Here is a 19897-nt window from a genome sequence, read left to right as displayed (position 1 = left end):
CAGTGATCTCTCAGAGCGAACTGCACCTTGGTTTGTGCAAACCAGGCGGCAGTTTACAGAAGCGTGACTTTGAGCATCAAGTGTGGAAAAAGTTCCAGCAGCAGCGGACATTCGCGTGTGAACAGCTTTGATCTACAGAGGTGTGACATATGAAAACAGAGATTTGAGAAATATTTGGTGTGTTTAGAGTGTGTGGTTAGTGTGGTGGTGGAGTTTTTTTGTTTGTTTGTTTTGTAAAAATGAGGCATCTTATGCATGTTGGGGAAGTGCTTCAGTTTTTTTTTTTTTTTCTTTCAATTGGAGCAAGATGGAGTGTGCAGCGTGTTGTCAGTCTGAACCAGACAGTGAGGATTCTGATGATGGAGATGATCTCTCTTTTGTTCCGGACGAGCAACCAGAGCAGGTGGTGCCGACGTGCGCACTGATCTCCACAGTGGGTTAGATCGCGTGCTTCTCTTTGCAGCTTCTCTGGGACTCAGGCGTTACAGAGCTCCATCCCAGCACCGAGTCCTGGAATGCACAGATGCAGACACACATTGCTCCAGCAGTGGCTCCAGGTGCATTTCGTTTAAAGCGTTGAGATCGTTAGCTTCGGTTTCGTTTTGCTCCTCTTTCGTTCCTTTTCCACTCTTGATTTGCAGGCTATTTGGTGATGGAAAAAGTCAAATGCTCATTCATCCACCTTTTCTCAATGATTTGTGACTTTTTTACTTTTTTCCCTTTGTTCAGGAATCATTGTATACTGTGTGACTGGGCAATAAGATTTTAAGTTTATCAATTGTATTGACATATTAAAGAAATATATTGACTTTCACTTCCTGTCAGTGGCATCTGCATTGCAGGTGTTTAAGTGATTTCTTTAAATAAAACAAAATTAACTAAATCCTGAAAGAGATATCAATGTTGTAGCTGGAGCTTTTTTTAGAAACAGAAGGGGGAGGAGGAAGGGAGAGGGGAATATAAATGAGAGTGGGCCAAAGGAAAAGTACTGGACAGATGTGGCGGTGCAGATGCAGAATGCAAGCAAGTGGATGAGGAGGAGCTGAACAGAAAGCAGCCTCTCTGAGATGCACACCACAAGGGGAGACGATGTGAAGGTGAACAGCAGAGAGGTGAAAACGTCTATAAGTGCCAGGGTGCTGACGTCAGAACAACACAAAGATGTGTTATCAGAAAAAGGATGATGACACATTCATGAATAATTCAGAGATGTATGAACACTTAGGCATCTGACTGGTTTCATAGGTAAAAACCTAGAGAGAGAGAAATCTTTTAGAAGACTGAAGAGACAGAAAACACTTCAGCTTTAGATTTATGCTGAGTTGAGTTTATTCTGTACATCTGGTGCTGAGTTCACTAAAAAACAAACAAAAAACAAATCCATAGTGGATTCTGATACATTGCTGCAGATGATAGCAGTGAGAGTGGGGTTTGAAAAGTTAGTAAATCATGAGGAGAGATAAACAAATACAGAACAAAGCTCATTTATGACCCCATGCATGTATTTTTGTGCAACATTTCTTTAAGTTTAATCGGAAAAAAGTTTCCTACCATGAATTTGTCAATCTATTTGTCCTGCATTTGTTCATAAACTTTTGTGAGGATCCGCCGATCCGTGCAGCAAGTGCACCAAAACTTGAGTGGGGTCACTTATGACCCTGTGAAGATCTATGAGATTTTTGACATTATAGCTTCAGATGATATTGTAATTTGGCAAGTGTAATCATTATATTTTACTGTTTTGCAAGGAAGCCAACAGACCTGCAATAACAAGATTTACAGCTGCAAAAGCATTGAGACTAGAGGTGGGCAGATCGATCTTAATATCGATACCAACGCTTGTATTGATATTGAACAATCCTCGTGTAAAAAGATCGATACTCGAGCTTTTCTTCTCTCCCGCACGCACTGACTGCTGCGCATGCAGATTCATCAAAGTCTACTCTCTGTCTGTAAGTGCAGCGCTGCGCTGTGTCACACAACAAGGAGCAGTGCATCCACCCCCCCGGTCTTTTGTTGCGCCGTCACGTGGCTCAGCGGCTCCAGCCAACAGCCATGTAGGTAGGCTCAGCCTGGCCTGCCCACTCAGCGATCTCCTTGAGTCAGCCCTCTACCTCAGGAGATTTTGTTTTAAGTTGTGTCGAGTGATATTTTTTCAACAAAAATGTTGATTGTGATAATAAAGTATTTTGTTGTCATGTACAATGTTTGGCGAAATTCTATCCTAGGTCTTTTGGATCCTTTGGATCTATGAAGCTTAAATATGAAAAAGTATCTGTATCGGCGATACTGAGCCTGTATTTACTTGGTATCGGATCAATATCAAAATTCCTGGTATCGCCCACCTCTAATTGAGACTGATTCTTGATGCCCAGAGTGAGGATGAAAAGGATGATGGACAAATATATTAGAGTGAAATAAATATGAAGAACCCTAAAACAATCATTTATATAGAGGTATTCCAATATAAAGTCAGTGGGGTCATAAATAACCTCACTTGGTAGTTGCTAAAATAGCTTGGTCGGTTGAGGGTTAAGAGGAGATGTGCTTACAAATCAGTATGATGCAACACTTAAACACAAAAGTCTAATTATCTCCCCTTGAAGATATCAGACCACAGTTATTTTCCTTTATGCATACAATACAATACGATCAGATATACTTTATTATCCCAAAAAGGGATATTCATCTTGGACTCATATACTGCATACAATGCATGATTAAAAACAATTAAAAGAAAAAACACCATAAAAACAATAAAAGGCCCATCCAATATAAACACCCCATATAAATATAAATATGACACAACAACTGACAATGTAACAGTTAGTCCCCCCATATTGCACACTTCCCCTAACCATAAATACCATGGAGCCATCATGCAGTTCTGTCGCCTTACACAATCTTATTCAGAAGTCTGATAGACGTTGGCACAAATGACTTTTTAAAATGGTTCATCTTGAATTTTGGAATTCTATACCACCTACCTGAAGGCAAGAGTTCATATTCTTTATAGAGGATATGTGAGGAGTCAGTCAATATCCTCTGTGCGTGCCTGAGAACAGCCTGGTCATTCAGAGACTGCAGGCCCTGGTACTCCTCCCATCCCATCACCTTCATGGCAGTGTGGATCAGACGACTGAGTTTGGTTTTTAATTGCACAGTGAGGTTACCAAACCACACTGATATCCCAAACCTCATCAAGCTCTCCAAGACAGCTTGGTAGAAAATAAACATAATTCTCTGGTCCACACCAAAAACTCTGAGGCTAGAAAGTAGAAAGTATAGTCTCTGCTGGATTCGAGAACCACACAGACCTTCCAGCTAAAAGTATTATCCAAATGAATTCATAGGTACTAGGTCCCAGAAACTTGTCAGAGCAAACCTGGCTTATACGTGTGTTGTGTATGACCACCGGACTGTGGTCCCCTATAGATCTAGGGTCCAAGACCATCTCCTTAGTCTTCGAGACATTTAAAATGAGATGGTTGGTGTCACACCACTGAACAAAATTCTCTATTTCTGAGTGATAAGCTGATGTACCTCTGTCTTTTTGCAATAGTCTCAAGATGGTTGTATCATCCGAAAATTTAAAAACTTAATTTCGTGGATGAATATGTGAGCATTCATTTGTGTACAGTGTGCAGGGGTGGTGGCCAAGTGGTTAATGCGCTTGGTTTCAGTGCAGAAGGTTCCGGGTTCAAATCCCACCGAAATCTAGGATAACGTCCTTGAATATGGATATTTGAAAATGCGTTTTGTTGCTCTTCAATGAGGATAAAGCAATTTGTGATGAGAGGAATGCAGAAAAGAGAGTGTATAGATGAGATGTCTGTCATATGAGCCTGAGGTTGCTGTGGCAACTGTTCCCAGTAGTCAGTTCTGAGAATCATGCATCAATGTCACGCAGCAAGGACCAGCTGTAGGAACTGCAGAAAGCGATCAGACCCTGAGCACGTCATGAATGCTGCACTGTCAGGTGGATGTCCTGCATTATTCACCTGAACATCTCACTTACAAAGCTTTACAAATAATGTATACACAGAGATATTGTAATATAAACACAGAAACCGCACTGTGCTCAAACTGCATTCGTGCAAGATTCTGCAAAGTCAATAGATCAGCATGTCATCACTGAAGTTAAACCTCATAATGGTGCCTGTTTTTGATTTGGAGGTCTGATTAATACTAGGGAGGGGTGTTATTTCAAACATTTTTGAAATCTATAAAGGTTTGCATGGAATATGGAAATATACATGGAATAAACCATAACAGTATCATTTTTGGATCATTTGGTTCCATAGTAGAGAAGCTTGAATCTTCGACTGGACTGAGTTGCTTGCCGCGAGGACGTTTCGCTTCAAATCGCAGAAGCTTCTCAGCTAAAATTCTTGCTCTGGTAGTCTGACTTCTGTCTTGACTCTTGTAGAGAAGAATAAACAGAAGCCAACAAAAGCTGGAGTTTTTTTTAAAACCTAACCAGACCCCTTCTACCGAGAGGCCGACTGCTATAGGCTAGTGACTAAACAATAGCTCTAATTAGCACCTATTGTGCTCTAGTTAGCACCCTCCTAATGACAGGGCAGCTGTCCTCCTAATGATGGGACAGAAGCCTCCCCTGATGGCTCCCTTGACGACTCTCCTGATGACGTGAATGACTCATTACCATGAACAAAAGACTGAAACTGCTTTGACCTGAGTACCCCATTTTAAACAGGGGACAAAGCGTGTCTCAGACCCGCTCCCCGGTTAAGGCTGGGTTTCAGCTGTTTCACATAGAATGCTTCCTTGACACCTCTCTCAAACCATTTCTTCTCTCTGGCTAAGATTTTAACTTCCTTGTCCTCAAACGTGTGGTTAGTGTCTTTCAGGTGGAAATGAACTGCAGACTGAGGTCCATTTCCAGTTCACCTCCACCTCCACTGGTTAGGTTTAAAAAAAAAACTCCAGCTTTTGTTGGCTTCTGTTTATTCTTCTCTACAAGAGTCAAGACAGAAGTCAGACTACCAGAGCAAGAATTTTAGCTGAGGAAGCTTCTGCGATTTGAAGCGAAACGTCCTCGCGTCAAGCAACCCAGTCCAGTCGAAGATTCAAGCTTCTCTACTATGGAAACCACCTGGACAACTGAGAGCCTACACAGTCATTTGGTTCCAAAAACCCATATGGACGGAGCGTTCAATGTCATACTTGCTTTAAACATGACTTCTTGAGGCACTTTTTCATTATTATTTGAGAAGGAAAATTAAGTTTTGTGAGATTTTATGAGACATATATATGAATTTTATTTTAAAGAGCACGAAGCAAAGCATAAATAAACTACAACCCCTGGCAAAAATTATGGAATCACCGGCCTCGGAGGATGTTCATTCAGTTGTTTAATTTTGAAGAAAAAAAGCAGATCACAGACATGACACAAAACTAAAGTCATTTCAAATGGCAACTTTCTGGCTTTAAGAAACAAAGATTAAGATTTAAGAAAAAAGATTGTGGCAGTCAGTAATGATTACTTTTTTAAACCAAGCAGAGGAAAAATATGGAATCACTCAATTCTGAGGAAAAAATTATGGAATCACCCTGTAAATTTTCATCCCCAAAACTAACACCTGCATCAAATCAGATCTGCTCATTAGTCTGCATCTAAAAAGGAGTGATCACACCTTGGAGAGCTGTTGCACCAAGTGGACTGACATGAATCATGGCTCCAACACGAGAGATGTCAATTGAAACAAAGGAGAGGATTATCAAACTCTTAAAAGAGAGTAAATCATCACGCAATGTTGCAAAAGATGTTGGTTATTCACAGTCAGCTGTGTCTAAACTCTGGACCAAATACAAACAACATGAGAAAGTTGTTAAAAGCAAACATACTGGTAGACCAAGGAAGACACCAAAGCGTCAAGACAGAAAACTTAAAGCAATATGTCTCAAAAATCGAAAAATGCACAACAAAACAAATGAGGAACGAATGGGAGGAAACTGGAGTCAACGTCTGTGACCGAACTGTAAGAAACCACCTAAAGGAAATGGGATTTACATACAGAAAAGCTAAACGAAAGCCATCATTAACACCTAAACAGAAAAAAAACAAGGTTACAATGGGCTAAGGAAAAGCAATCGTGGACTGTGGATGACTGGATGAAAGTCATATTCAGTGATGAATCTTGAATCTGCACTGGGTAAGGTGATGATGCTGGAACTTTTGTTTGGTGCCGTTCCAATGAGATTTATAAAGATGACTGCCTGAAGAGAACATGTAAATGTCCACAGTCATTGATGATATGGGGCTGCATGTCAGGTAAAGGCACTGGGGAGATGGCTGTCATTACGTCATCAATAAATGCGCAAGTTTACGTTGATATTTTGGACAATTGAAAGGATGTTTGGGGATGATATCATTTTTCAAGATGATAATGCATCTTGCCATAGAGCAAAAACTGCGAAAACATTCCTTGCAAAAAGACACATAGGGTCAATTTCATGACATAGGGTCAATGTCAACGAGCAGATCTGATTTGATGCAGGTGTTAGTTTTGAGGATGAAAATTTACAGGGTGATTCCATAATTTTTTCCTCAGAATTGAGTGATTCCATATTTTTTTCCTCTGCTTGGTCTAAAAAGTAACCGTTACTGACTGCCATAATATTTTTTTTCCTGATTTCTTATAGTGTTTCTTAAAGCCAGAAAGTTGCCATTTGAAATAACTTTAGTTTTGTGTCATGTCTGTGATCTGCTTTTTTTCTACAAAATTAAACAACTGAATGAACATCCTCCGAGGCCGGTGATTCCATAATTTTTGCCAGGGGTTGTAGATTTGACACTTCTTTTGTCTATAGTCTATGAGCAGTGTTGAGCCTTATTTAACACAAATCAGATTCTCAGCTCACTTTTTATTTTATAATCCTGATTCAGTTTTGTTAGATGGACCAAAGTCTCAACAGCATTTTGATAGTAAACACTCAGCATTACATTTAAATACATGAGCCAGAAGCCTAATTTTAACTTAATCCAGACCCTAACCACTCAAGGAGACAAAACAACACTTACAATTACAATCCAATCTCAGTGTACCATAGCACCACCCCGGTTTAAAGTACACCACATGATTTATGTGATCATGAGGATTGAAAAAACTTTGTATAGTTTGGACTGTTTCTGTTTATGACTGAAAGTTATTGAGTTATGGGGTAAAAATAGCAAAAATAGTGACAAAGGCTGGTTTGAGTTTTTTTTTATATCAGTCAAGAATATGTCAATAAATAATGCTACTCCAGTTCTGGTAAAAGATGATGCAATTTATTGGTTGAGCTTTTAAGATTAAAAACCAGAATAATTTTGACTGCTTGGCCGATGAAGTAACAAGCAAACAAGGTAATTTTCCATTATTCATTGATTTTCTGTATAGTTACTCCAGTTAAAAGTGATGGAGGGAGGGGGTGGCTGAAGCCTATCCCAGGTGTCATTGGGTGAGAGGTGGGGTAGTGTATCCTGGACAGGACACCAGTCTATCGCAGGGAAGAGAACCCAGGACCCATTCGCTGTGAGGCAGCAGTGCTAACCACTAAGCCACCCTGTTGTCTTTAACCTAATGGACCAGATGGATCAAGTCCCCTATACCTTTATGCTTCCTATCCAGGATCCAAGAACAGTTATGTGGTGTAGTTGTGGCTCCTCATGGCACCAGATCTGTTTTGAAATAAAGGATATCCAGAATCTGAATAGCCTTTATTTGCCAAGTATCTTCAAAGAATAAGGAATATGTCTCCGGTTTGAACTGTACTCTCTCAGCATGTAGACATATACACTACTGAATAATTTACAATAAAAAATGTGAAAATAAAATGTGCAATTAAAAAATGTGTGCAAAGGAGAACCAGACTAACATCTCTTTTTGACAATCTGAGCAGTAAGAAGAACCCAGAAACCACCTGAATGCACGCTGCCTGCTCCTGGGCACCGGCTACAAAAACCCTGGAGCCGCCCCTGGATGTTGGATTAAATATTGTATGAGTTTTTAAAAACGCATTGAGATCCAGCCCTGACATGACGAAAGCAGCTCTCCCCCCCCCCCCCCCCCCCCCCCCAGCCCCACGTTTCTGTGCAGAGATGTTGTGATGATGTATCAAAGTGATGACGTGACAGTGTGGACGAAGATGACCACCAGCAGCACTCTGTGCGTCACGGCCGCGCGCGCTCCGGACTCTCCACTGCGCGTGCCAGCTGTCATACCAGCGCGTGAGCTCCGTCCGGTCCACAGCGCGGAGGACCCACTGTGATCACTGCGTGGATATTACCGCGTGGATATTACTCATCGATGCCAGAGATCACGGTGAGAAAGAAAACAATTTGTTCATTGTGTTTAAGAGAGCAGCTCCCATCACCTGGATATGGAAAAGAAATGACCTTATTCAGCAGAAGTTCACATGCAGCTGGGAAAACTTGGACAAAACAAAATAAATAAATCTGTAACACTGCCTGCATTGGTCACTGATGATTTAGCCTAGTTTAAAATTGTGCACCATGATCCAAATGTGCTGTGGTCATCAAGTCATCATTTTGACCTTGAATGTGAGCATCTCTCATGGGCCAGCAGCAATGAAAGCAGAGGCATCGACAGAATGAATGAATTATTAGTGCATCAGGACCAGATGTGTCAGTGTGGTTCACTGCACCTGCTCCATGCTGTCACATCAAGAGCTTTTGCACCATCTAACAGAAGTGGTTCTGCATGTAGGAAAATCCAATAAAGTCCTTTGCAAGCTGAAACTGTGATGCTTCAGATACTGTGCACCTTTCAGAGCTCTGACATCCAGTAGAATTTCATTGGCTTTAGTCAAGAAATTTATTTTTCTAAGTGCAATTAATTGATTGACTCAGTTGTTGTTATTCCAACAAAATAATGTTTGGCACCGCGACACAAATTGCCATGAAAAGTTTCAAAAATGTTTATCTTTTACTGCCTGCTGCAGGAGTTACTTAACACAGCTGTGTGGAACCATTTGAAGTAGCTTTTTTTTTTTTTTTTTTTTACTGAAAAGGTTTTTTGTGTAGCCTGTACTCTAAAAAAGGAACTGCTGTCTCAGTGAGGAAAAAGTGATGTAACAATTTTCATAGCTTTGTTCAAATTTATTTAAACTCAACTAAAGTTATTTCAACTTAATGAGAGAAGTCTTGTGGCATTAAATCAGTTGAAAGTTGAAATAATGTAAGAAAATCTATGCAAAACTGTTACATTAATTTTTCTTGTTGAGACAGCAGTTCCTTTTTTAGAGTGTACCTCTTTGCTGAAAACAAAATTGTCAAACTGTAGCTCTTTTCAGCAAGTTAATATAACTCATAATATTAAACTGTGTTGCTAAGGTTACCCCAGTACATACTAAAGTAATACATCCTGTTTATGGATGCGTGTTGTTTTAAATAAAAAGGAGCTGCTGCTGCTGGCCACGCCCCTTCTTTGGAAAGCGGGCTACCCTAATGGCTGAACAATGTTTGTTCCCCACAATGTGGACGTGTCTCACTAGCAGTAGTTCCGCTATAGATGTCTGTGGCACACCACACAAGTTTCTACAAATGTGTAAATGTTACAATAACATTATTTCTACATGTACACTCATACAGAGATTCAGTTTAAGGTTCAGGTTAGGATAAGTCAGTTCTATTTTTTTAATGATTGATAGGAATGAAATCTAAGACACACAGTGATTTGGAAATGTACATGTTTCCATCCCCTGAGTTGTGGAAAGAAAACCTGGCATGAAAGTGATTTACTGTAATTTTGTCAAAGGATGCCAATAACTGTGTCCAGCATACAGTTTGTATCTATATTTTTATTACCCTTTTTAAAAGTATTTTTATTTTGTTGCTTCTATTCAACAACTTTGGAATATTTAAAAAAGAAATTTCATTATACAAAATATATTTGTTTGCATTTATCTGTGAACATTTTAAAATGTGAACTTAAACTATAGGAGTGACAGTAATCCTAACCGCAACTATATTTAATAATGCCTATATTTGTAAATGACTCCATACTGCGTCATGTGCTGTTAATGTGACATTTCTCCAAAATAAACCTCTAGAGAAAGAACCATTTCTTTTGTCTTAATAGAAGTTGGATATGAATGATGGATGATGTCACTTACTGAATTCAAGTGAGGATAAAGTTTTTGACAATTCCTGAGAAAACTATTTTCTGGTTCATCCCCCAGAACAGCAGAGTATTGGTTTGGCTGAGTTCATGTGCTTTGATTTTCAGTCTTGGCTGTATGTCACAGCTGCTGATTGATACTGCAGGTCTCATATGTTGCTGGATTGAATGGCACCACAGAAAGCAGCATTGAGGCTTTACCGATGGGATTATAGAACGTGCACGGTTTGTGAATGGCCTGGATTATTATATCATGGGCTGATCTTGACATGCACTGTCAGGAGGAGGAAATCTGTGGGATTAAAAATAAATAAACCAAGTAACACAAATGTAAAAGAGTGGAAATAAAAATAGTTCATATGGAGCACTGTGAGTTATTTTATTTTATATAACACCTGACTGGATCCTTGTGATTTGATTGGTGCTTTGTGTGTCACATGACATGGATTAATTCATCTCATTTGTGTTGCATTGCATTCAGAGTGCAGCTTGGTTCCATTGAGAGTGCAAATTTGGTTCCATACATTTGGTACCATTGCACACTCACGTGCACACGTGCACATGAGTACACACGTTCATGCAGGCACAAAACATCCAATGTGCTGTATAGAGGCATGAAGACCTGTTAGGAGGAAGCTACAATAAAAAGCTGGACTGATTGTTTTTTGCTGCACTGAGGATGTACACAGTCTCTTCTTTTTTGGTAGTACACGTGTCCACAAGTGCCTTCCCACTTTTGTGTGAACGCACGCTTGCGCACATAAGCAGGAAGGTGCTTCACTTTAAAACAACCATGATTTGAAAGAGCTAATTGACAATGTTAGTTCTTCTAACACAAATAACAAATCCACTACGCTGTAAGCCATTCGGAGGCATTTGCGGTATTTGCTGGAACATCTGTCGTTGAAATAGAAGCGCTGACGGACGAAGAGCTGGACAAATTCCTGACACATTTTTTTGCTGGACTGAGGAAAGCAGACGGGACTCTGTACACGAAGAAGTCAATGCACGGCATCAGATACGGACTACATCGTCACTTTAAGACAGTGAGAGATGTTGATATTACCAACGCTGATAAGTTTCATCATCGTAACAAGGCATACAAAGCGGTGATGTGTAAATTGAAGCAGGAAGGAAAGGGATATGTTAAGCACAAAAGTGCAATCAGTAAGGAAGATATGGCCAAGATTTTTGCTTCTGATGTTCTTTATCACAACACCACTGGGTTTGCAGAACAAGGTCTTCATGGACGTTATGATATATTTTGCCAACAGAGGACGTGAAAATCTGCGGGACATGAAGGCAGATGACTTTGTAATACAAAGAGATGAGCAGAATCTTCGCTACATTACTCACAGAAACACGCTGACCAAGTCCAGAAGAGAAAATGAGGACGAAGAATGTAGTGGCTACATGTATGAGATGCCAGGTTCATCCAGGTGCCCAGTCTCAACATTTCTGGCATACAAAACTGTGTTAAATTCTGTATTGGACTGTTTCTGGCAGAGTCCTAAACCTACAGCCCCCAGCAGAAGTTTCATGGTACTGCAACTCTCCATTAGGTGTGAACACTCTTGGGAATAAAATGAAAGATATCACCAAGGCAGCTGGTTGCACAAAGAACTACACAGTTACCGTCCTAGATCGTGCTGGTTTTGCAAACCGCGATATCATGTCTGTTACTGGTCATAGATCAGAATCTTCACTAAAGTACTATGCTTCTACAAGCAATGACAGGAAGAAGAAAATGAGTTGCAAGATTGCTTGCAAAATGATGCAAGAAAATTTGCACACATTATCTAGTACTATTGCGGCTAGCACTAGTTCTGAGAGTAGACCTATAACTCAGTCTGCTGAACCTGCATTAGGGGACCAGGATGACAAACTGGATTCAGTTTTGACATTGTCTCAAGAACAACTGATTCTACAGGAATCCACCTTTAACATTCAGAATGCAACATCATCTTCAGTGCAGCATTTCCATTTTCATGGATCTGTAACTTTGTTTAGAGAGAGAGGAGGAAAAAGTGTGATCAGCAGACGCTACACACTTTAAAAAAGCAGCGAAGCAATTTTAATCAACCATCATCTTCACCACACAGCCTCAGTGAAACAGTAAAGTATGAAAAACTGATTCATTCAAACTGAAAGATCATCATTCATCATTAAAAGAGCAGATTTACTCCTTTACTTCTTACAGATTTTTTTCATTTTCTTTTTATTATGGTTGTTTATGCACCAATAACCCCAGATCAAATTAGTTGTATGTGAGAACTTATTTGGCAATAAATTTGATTCTGATTTGACAATCAAATCAGTGCAGATTTAGCTCTTGTTCAAACAAGACAATTAGGGTTTATATATATATATATATATATATATATATATATATATATATATATAGGTAGATAGATTTTTTTTTTTTAAATAAGTATGCAATCCCACTCAAAAATGTTGAGAACAAAAAAGCTAAATTGTCAACATGACAGAAAAACTTTACATGGACTCTTACTGGTTTAAAAGTACAGTGTATCATTTTTAAAGAAGAGAATAAATGTTATGTCCATCAAATATTGTTTTTAAACTTTTCAATGTTATTTATTTTCTTAACTTAGAAAAATGCAAAAAAGAACTTTGATATTACAACATAAGTTTCATTTTTTTGGTCTATTATTCTTGCTTTCAATGCATCTAAAACCAGTCAAAATGACTCGCAACACGCACCACCTCGGGTGATCATTGCCAACAGCACCGCTATACTAAACATTTCTGGGGAGAACCCTGGGTATAGTTTTCGATATGACTGGCGCAGCCATTAATTTTGACTTCAGTGTAATTTTTCAATTGATCCCTACCTGGCCACCTATTGAAAATTCAAGTGGACACCCTGCCTTTTTAAAAGGGTAATGTCTAAGGTGTATTTGTGCCACATTTGGTGCTTTCATCACCATTTCAAGGATTTTTTTTTTTTCTTCAGTTATGCGCTGTGCTACTACTTTGAAACTGAAATAACACAATCTGTAGATTGTCTGCTTGAACAAAAGTATCACATTGAACCATTTAGGGATTACAGTAATTTTAATACACAGTCCTTTGACCCAAACTCAAGCCTAGACTTGATCTGTTGTATGAAAATGCTTCTCTCTTCAGCTCCACCATGACACTGTATAAACAACACAAAAAGTTTACACTAAGCACTGTTTTATTTTCATATCGTCAAATAATAAATACAGATATGAAATGTATATGTAAGAGTTACTGGAACACTAATGAATTCCCAGTAAATCATCACTTTTACAGCCATTTCTTGTTTGCTTGTTTGGAGACAAGGGATAGAAGGATACATGAACAGTTATTGAATATGTCTTGGACTTCATTTACATCAATCATATTGGAACAGAGCAGAGAGGGATTGTCTAAAAAAAAAAACAACATTTCAGATAATTTGCTAGAAGGTACATGGACGATTTGAACCCAGAGTTATTCGGCTTTCATGTACTGGTCCACTCCACCGTGAAGCTGTCTTTGACTGGTGGACAAAAGTTGTACTATGCCGACTTTCACCAATCACAACCACAGATGCCTATACCTCCTTCAGAGTTGTCATAGTATCTTGGTGGCTTCCCTCACTATGTTCCTTCTCACACACTGTCAGTTTTTTGAGAACTGCCTACAGTGTAGATTTACTGTAGAATACCATTCTGTTTGTATTTCTTAATGATTAATGCAAATTAATTCCAAGTCATATTCAGTGACTTCATGCATCCATCCTCTGACTTATCTCGTAAAGCGTCTGCATGAGGCTTGTGATATGGATCAAGAGAACACATGTTCAGCCAAAGCATCGTGTTTATTTCCTCCATTATATTTGGGATGAACCAAACACTCCCACACAGAGGATGAAGGATGGATATTGCTGCATGGCTTCAGAGGATTAGTGGATATAAAGGCAGAAAAAAAGATGGAGGAAAATGAATCTTGAGGAACTTAAGGATAACTGGGAGAGAAAAGAAGTAAAGTGTAATTTAAGGATCACAGTGCTTCAAGCTTCTTCAAGGGTCTTCAAAAAGATAAACACATGAAATCCTCTTGTTTTAATTTTGTATTATTGTCAAATAGCACTCCAGGGTCACCATAAAAATGGTGACCTTGGAGTGCACAATACAATTTGAGCTGTCTGTTGATCTGGTGCAGGACTCAGGACCAGACCTGGAATCCAGCTGTTAGCTCTATCCTGTCACCTCTTCCTCTTCCTAACAGTCTTGTTGTCTTTCTCTCTGTCTCCACTTCCCAAACCTCAGCATTCCTGATGCCTAAAAACAGCAAGGTGACGCAGCGCGAGCAAGGCCATGAGCACGTCACAGAGTCGGTGGCCGACCTGCTCGGACACCAGGATCCGTTCGACTGCAAGAGCAGCTCCCTGAGCGTTGGAGGTGGTGCTGGGAAGAAAGTGCCGCAAATAGAGCTCCCTGAAAATGAGGGACGGCCCGCCTGGAACAGCAAGCTGCAGTACATCCTGGCTCAGGTGGGCTTCTCCGTAGGCCTGGGAAACGTGTGGCGCTTCCCTTACCTTTGCCAAAAGAATGGAGGAGGTAAGCTGGAGAGTTTGTCACTCGTCTAAGATATTGACAGTTATTATGGCGCTGGCAGACGTATGCTCTCTCTGTGCCATTCATATCAACACAAAAGTCAGCCGTTGTACATATAGATGCTGCCTCGCACAGGCAGTGCTGATTGAGGAAAACTTGAAAACTATCACATTTTTTTTTCCCATTCTATGTGTAAGGAATAATTTGATAAATTGGAAAATTCTTTTGAAGTCTTGTAGCAGTTTTCTGGTCATTTGTTCTACATAATGTAATGTTTCCTTGATTTCACAACTTTCTCAGAATTCAGAAATGGACACAAATTCATTATAAACAATTTCAGTATAAAGTAAAATAAATAAATAATCAATGCATCCAGCTAAGCTACAAAATACTGGCAGCACGGTGGTTAGCATTTTTGCCTCACAGCAAGATGGTCCGGTGTTCAGTTCCGCCCATGCCTGTTTCCTTTTTGTGTGGAGGTTGCATGTTCTCCCCATGTCTGCGAGGATTTCCTCCGGGCACTGTGGTTTCCACTCACTATCAAAAATATGCCCATTAGTGTCTGCTCTTTTCTCGGCCCTTGACAAAAGGCAAAGTCTCTACATCTGTAGTTGGTCCCCGGGCATCTGACTGTGGCTGCTCCTTGCTCCTAGTGGTTGGATTGTGGCTAAGTGTAATTAGGATGGGTTAAAAGCATGTAACAAATCTTGTTGTATGTGTCCATGTGGGTATAATAACAATAAAGTTTCATCTTCTAAATTCTTCACCTTGACATTATTTGTACAAATGCAGTAAACATGCATTAATAAGAAGAGTTAATATATGTCTGTTTAGAATTGAATAGGCAATAACAATAGACAAAAACACGAGTTAAGATGACCAATACATTAATGCATTGTACAGTTAGTGCACTGGCCACTCAAACAAAATATCCTTGGTTCAAGGCTGGCCATGTCCCATGTCTTTGTATGGCTGGAGTTGCATTAGAAAAGTAAAGTACGGTGCAAATAAAGTATTCACAACATTTCACTTTTTCTGCATTTTTTTACTTTACAGCCTTATTCCAAAATAGAGTAAATTCTTCCCCCCCCCTTCAAAATTCTACTCACAACACCCCATAATGACAACATGAAAAAAGCTTTATGAAATTTTTGCAAATTTATTAAAAATAAAACATTAAGACATTGCATGTACATAAGTATTCACACCCTTTGCTCAATACTTTGTTGATGCACCTTTGGCAGCAATTACAGCCTCAAGTCTTCTTGAATATGATGCCACAATCTTGGTGCACCTATCTTTGGGCAGTTTTGCCCATTCCTCTTTGCAGCACCTCTCAAGCTCCATCAGGTTGGATGGGGAGTGTCGGTGCACAGCCATTTTCAGATCTCTCCAGAGATGTTCAATTGGATTCAGGTCTGGGCTCTGTCTGGGCCACTCAAGGACATTCATAGAGTTGTCCTGAAGCTACTCCTTTGATATCTTGGCTGTGTGCTTAGGGTCATTGTCCTGCCGCCCCAGTCTGAGGTCAAGAGCGCTCTGGAACAGGTTTTCATTCAGGATGTCTCTGTACATTGCTGCATGCATCTTTCCCTCAATCCTGACTAGTCTCCCAGTTCCTGCTGCTGAAAAACATCCCCACAGCATGATGCTGCCACCACCATGCTTCACTGTAGGGATGGTTTCCTCCAAACATGACGCCTGGCATTCATGCCAAAGAGTTCAATCTTTGTCTCATCAGACCAGAGAATTTTGTTTGTCATGGTCAGAGAGTCCTCCAGATGCTTTTAAACAAATTTCAGGCAGGCTGCCATGTGCCTTTTGCTAAGGAGTGGCTTCTGTCTGGCCCCTCTACCATTCAGGCAGGGGCGGTCCTGGAGGTGGGCCGACCGGGCATTGCGGGGGGGGGGCACGACCGTGCGGAAAAAAAAAAATGGGGTGGGGGGGTTGTCCTGACGGGGGGGTTCATGGTTACAACGCGCTCAACTTTTGTTCAGAATCAGCTTCTTATCACTGGTAACGACGCGGCTTTCCTCTCACTCAAACCCGCAGCTTCACAGTGCTTTAAACAGTGTGGACGCTCAACTTCAATAGCGACACAAAGACTGCAGCGAAGCGAGACGAGTCATTGGATAAATGCTGGGCTTTGTCCCGCTCATCGGACGCTCAGCGTGTCTGGGGGTCTATGGGGCAGTGGGCTGGCCTCGGCTGGCCCGGACGTTCAGCTTCTGCATGATGATTGGATGATCTGTCTGAGGCTGAATCCCTTTTTGATTGACAGCGAAATGAGCGAATCAGCGATCTTTTGGTGTAAACATCCGTGGGAGCATTTTTTAGTTTTCATTCTGTTCTGAGTTGAACCGGAGACTTTCCTAATCCTCGTAGCGGCATTTTCTTTGTTAAAAATGACTAGCAACAAATCGAGCTTCTATTTCTGGTGTTGTTTTTTTTTTTTTTGTAGCTGCTTGTGTTTGGAGACTGATTTCTATCACTCTTTCTGACTTCTATCGCAGTTTCTGTCCCTACCGAGCAGCGTGTGCTGCTGAGCTCCTCCACCGTCACAAAGCACTCACAGGCGGACACACTTCACACTAGCCTCCCGCCAGTCCCAGCTAGCGAGCTAGCTAGGTAGCAAACTGCACATAATGGCAGACAATTTGAATGTTGTGGACCGGATTTTGGCGAAGCCATTTGATAGTCTTCCTTACAAAGAAGCCGTGACTGCTGTCATGGCTTCAGCTCTCAATGGTTTGCAGGCCAAAGTTAAAGCAATAGCCCCCAGTGTAATGTTTGTGTATTGCTATGCACACAGACTGAATCTGGTTCTGTCTCAGGGGGCTAAATGCTTATCTGAGTGCAGAATATTTTTTGCATCACTCTCTGGGTTTGCCACATTTTTTTCTCAAAATCCACAAAGAGGATGTCTTTTCTTGAGTCTGCAGGCTGCTCAAGGTTGACCAGAAATGCTCCTACTCGATGGAATTTCACATCACGGATAGTGAGCACTGGGGCAAACAATTATGATGCCTCCTGCAAACTTTTGAGTTGATCATTGCAGATAAGTCCATGGATGATGACACATTAGACTGTGCCAATTTCTTTGTGTTTGTTATTGCAGTAGTCATTAAAACCGGAAATTTGTTCTTGAAAATAGCTGTTGTGAGTTAATTTGTGGGATTGTGGGTGTTCTGGACGAAGTTAGTGTTTTCATGGGTGGGGGGGCGGAGGTGGTGGCCATGTTAGTGTGCGTGGGGGGGGGGGGGCGCACGCAGGAGATTTCGCCCGGGGAGTAAATCACTCTAGGACCGCCACTGCATTCAGGCCTGATGGTTTGATTGCTGCAGAGATGGTTGTCCTTCTGGAAGGTTATCCTCTCTCCACAGAGGAATGCTGGAGCTCTGACAGAGTGACCATCGGGTTCTTGGTAACCTCCCTGACTAAGGCCATTCTCCACCGACTGCTCAGTTTAGACAGATGGCCAGCTAAGGCCTGGTGAATCCAAACTTCTTCCATTTATGGATGATAGAGGCCACTGCTTTGGGACCTTCAAAGCAGCAGAAATGTTTTTGTACGCTTCCCCAGATTTGAGCCTCTAGACACAGATTAGATTAGATTAGATAGAACTTTATTGATCCCTTGGGAAGACTCCCTCAGGGAAATTGAGTTTCCAGCAACTGTGTGTTTCTTACCCTGTGTGCTCCTATACAATGCTATTCAATGCTGCTGGAACCTCAATTTTCCTGAGGGAGTCTTTCCAAGGGATCAGTAAAGTTCTATTCAATCTAATCTAATCTAATTTTTAAAAAAATCACAAAAGTGTTCATTTTCAGTGCAATTTTTTTTAACACCTACATCAAATACATAATACAATTTACACTCAACAAAAATATAAACGCAACACTTTTGGTTTTGCTCCCATTTTGTATGAGATGAACTCAAAGATCTAAAACTTTTTCCACATACACAATATCACCATTTCCCTCAAATATTGTTCACAAACCAGTCTAAATCTGTGATAGTGAGCACTTCTCCTTTGCTAAGATAATCCATCCCACCTCACAGGTGTGCCATATCAAGATGCTGATTAGACACCATGATTAGTGCACAGGTGTGCCTTAGACTGCCCACAATAAAAGGCCACTCTGAAAGGTGCAGTTTTGTTTTATTGGGGGGGGGATACCAGTCAGTATCTGGTGTGACCACCATTTGCCTCATGCAGTGCAACACATCTCCTTCGCATAGAGTTGATCAGGTTGTCAATTGTGGCCTGTGGAATGTTGGTCCACTCCTCTTCAATGGCTGTGCGAAGTTGCTGGATATTGGCAGGAACTGGTACACGCTGTCATATACGCCGGTCCAGAGCATCCCAAACATGCTCAATGGGTGACATGTCCGTGAGTATTCCGGCCATGCAAGAACTGGGACATTTTCAGCTTCCAAGAATTGTGTACAGATCCTTGCAACATGGGGCTGTGCATTATCCTGCTGCAACATGAGGTGATGTTCTTGGATGTATGGCACAACAATGGGCCTCAGGATCTCGTCACGGTATCTCTGTGCATTCAAAATGCCATCAATAAAATGCACCTGTGTTCTTCGTCCATAACAGACGCCTGCCCATACCATAACCCCACCGCCACCATGGGCCACTCAATCCACAACATTGACATCAGAAAACCACTCACCCACACGACGCCACACACGCTGTCTGCCATATGCCCTGAACAGTGTGAACCGGGATTCATCCGTGAAGAGAACACCTCTCCAACGTGCCAAACGCCAGCGAATGTGAGCATTTGCCCACTCAAGTCGGTTACGACAACGAACTGGAGTCAGGTCGAGACCCCGATGAGGACGACGAGCATGCAGATGAGCTTCCCTGAGACGGTTTCTGACAGTTTGTGCAGAAATTCTTTGGTTATGCAAACCGATTGTTTCAGCAGCTGTCCGAGTGGCTGGTCTCAGACGATCTTGGAGGTGAACATGCTGGATGTGGAGGTCCTGGGCTGGTGCGGTTACACGTGGTCTGCGGTTGTGAGGCTGGTTGGATGTACTGCCAAATTCTCTGAAACGCCTTTGGAGACGGCTTATGGTAGAGAAATGAACATTCAATACACGAGCAACAGCTCTGGTTGACATTCCTGCTGTCAGCATGCCAATTGC

At 41.1% G+C, this 19897-nt stretch overlaps 1 protein-coding gene across 1 annotated transcript in view; it reads left to right on the top strand.

Moving 5' to 3' along the window:
• The first annotated feature begins 8152 nt into the window (after nt 1-8152).
• The window catches only part of LOC117506908 (sodium-dependent neutral amino acid transporter SLC6A17-like), a 34541-nt gene continuing 22796 nt past the window's right edge, over nt 8153-19897 (top strand). Inside the window, exons 1-2 of the mRNA XM_034166584.1 lie at nt 8153-8327; nt 14447-14737. Coding sequence (XP_034022475.1) covers nt 14455-14737 — 283 coding nt within the window. The 5' untranslated portion in view covers nt 8153-8327; nt 14447-14454. The remainder of the gene's footprint in view (nt 8328-14446; nt 14738-19897) is intronic.

This window comes from Thalassophryne amazonica, chromosome 3 (assembly GCF_902500255.1).
Source record: "Thalassophryne amazonica chromosome 3, fThaAma1.1, whole genome shotgun sequence".
In the NCBI taxonomy this organism is placed as follows: domain Eukaryota; kingdom Metazoa; phylum Chordata; class Actinopteri; order Batrachoidiformes; family Batrachoididae; genus Thalassophryne; species Thalassophryne amazonica.
This window is presented reverse-complemented; position numbering and strand designations above follow the sequence as displayed.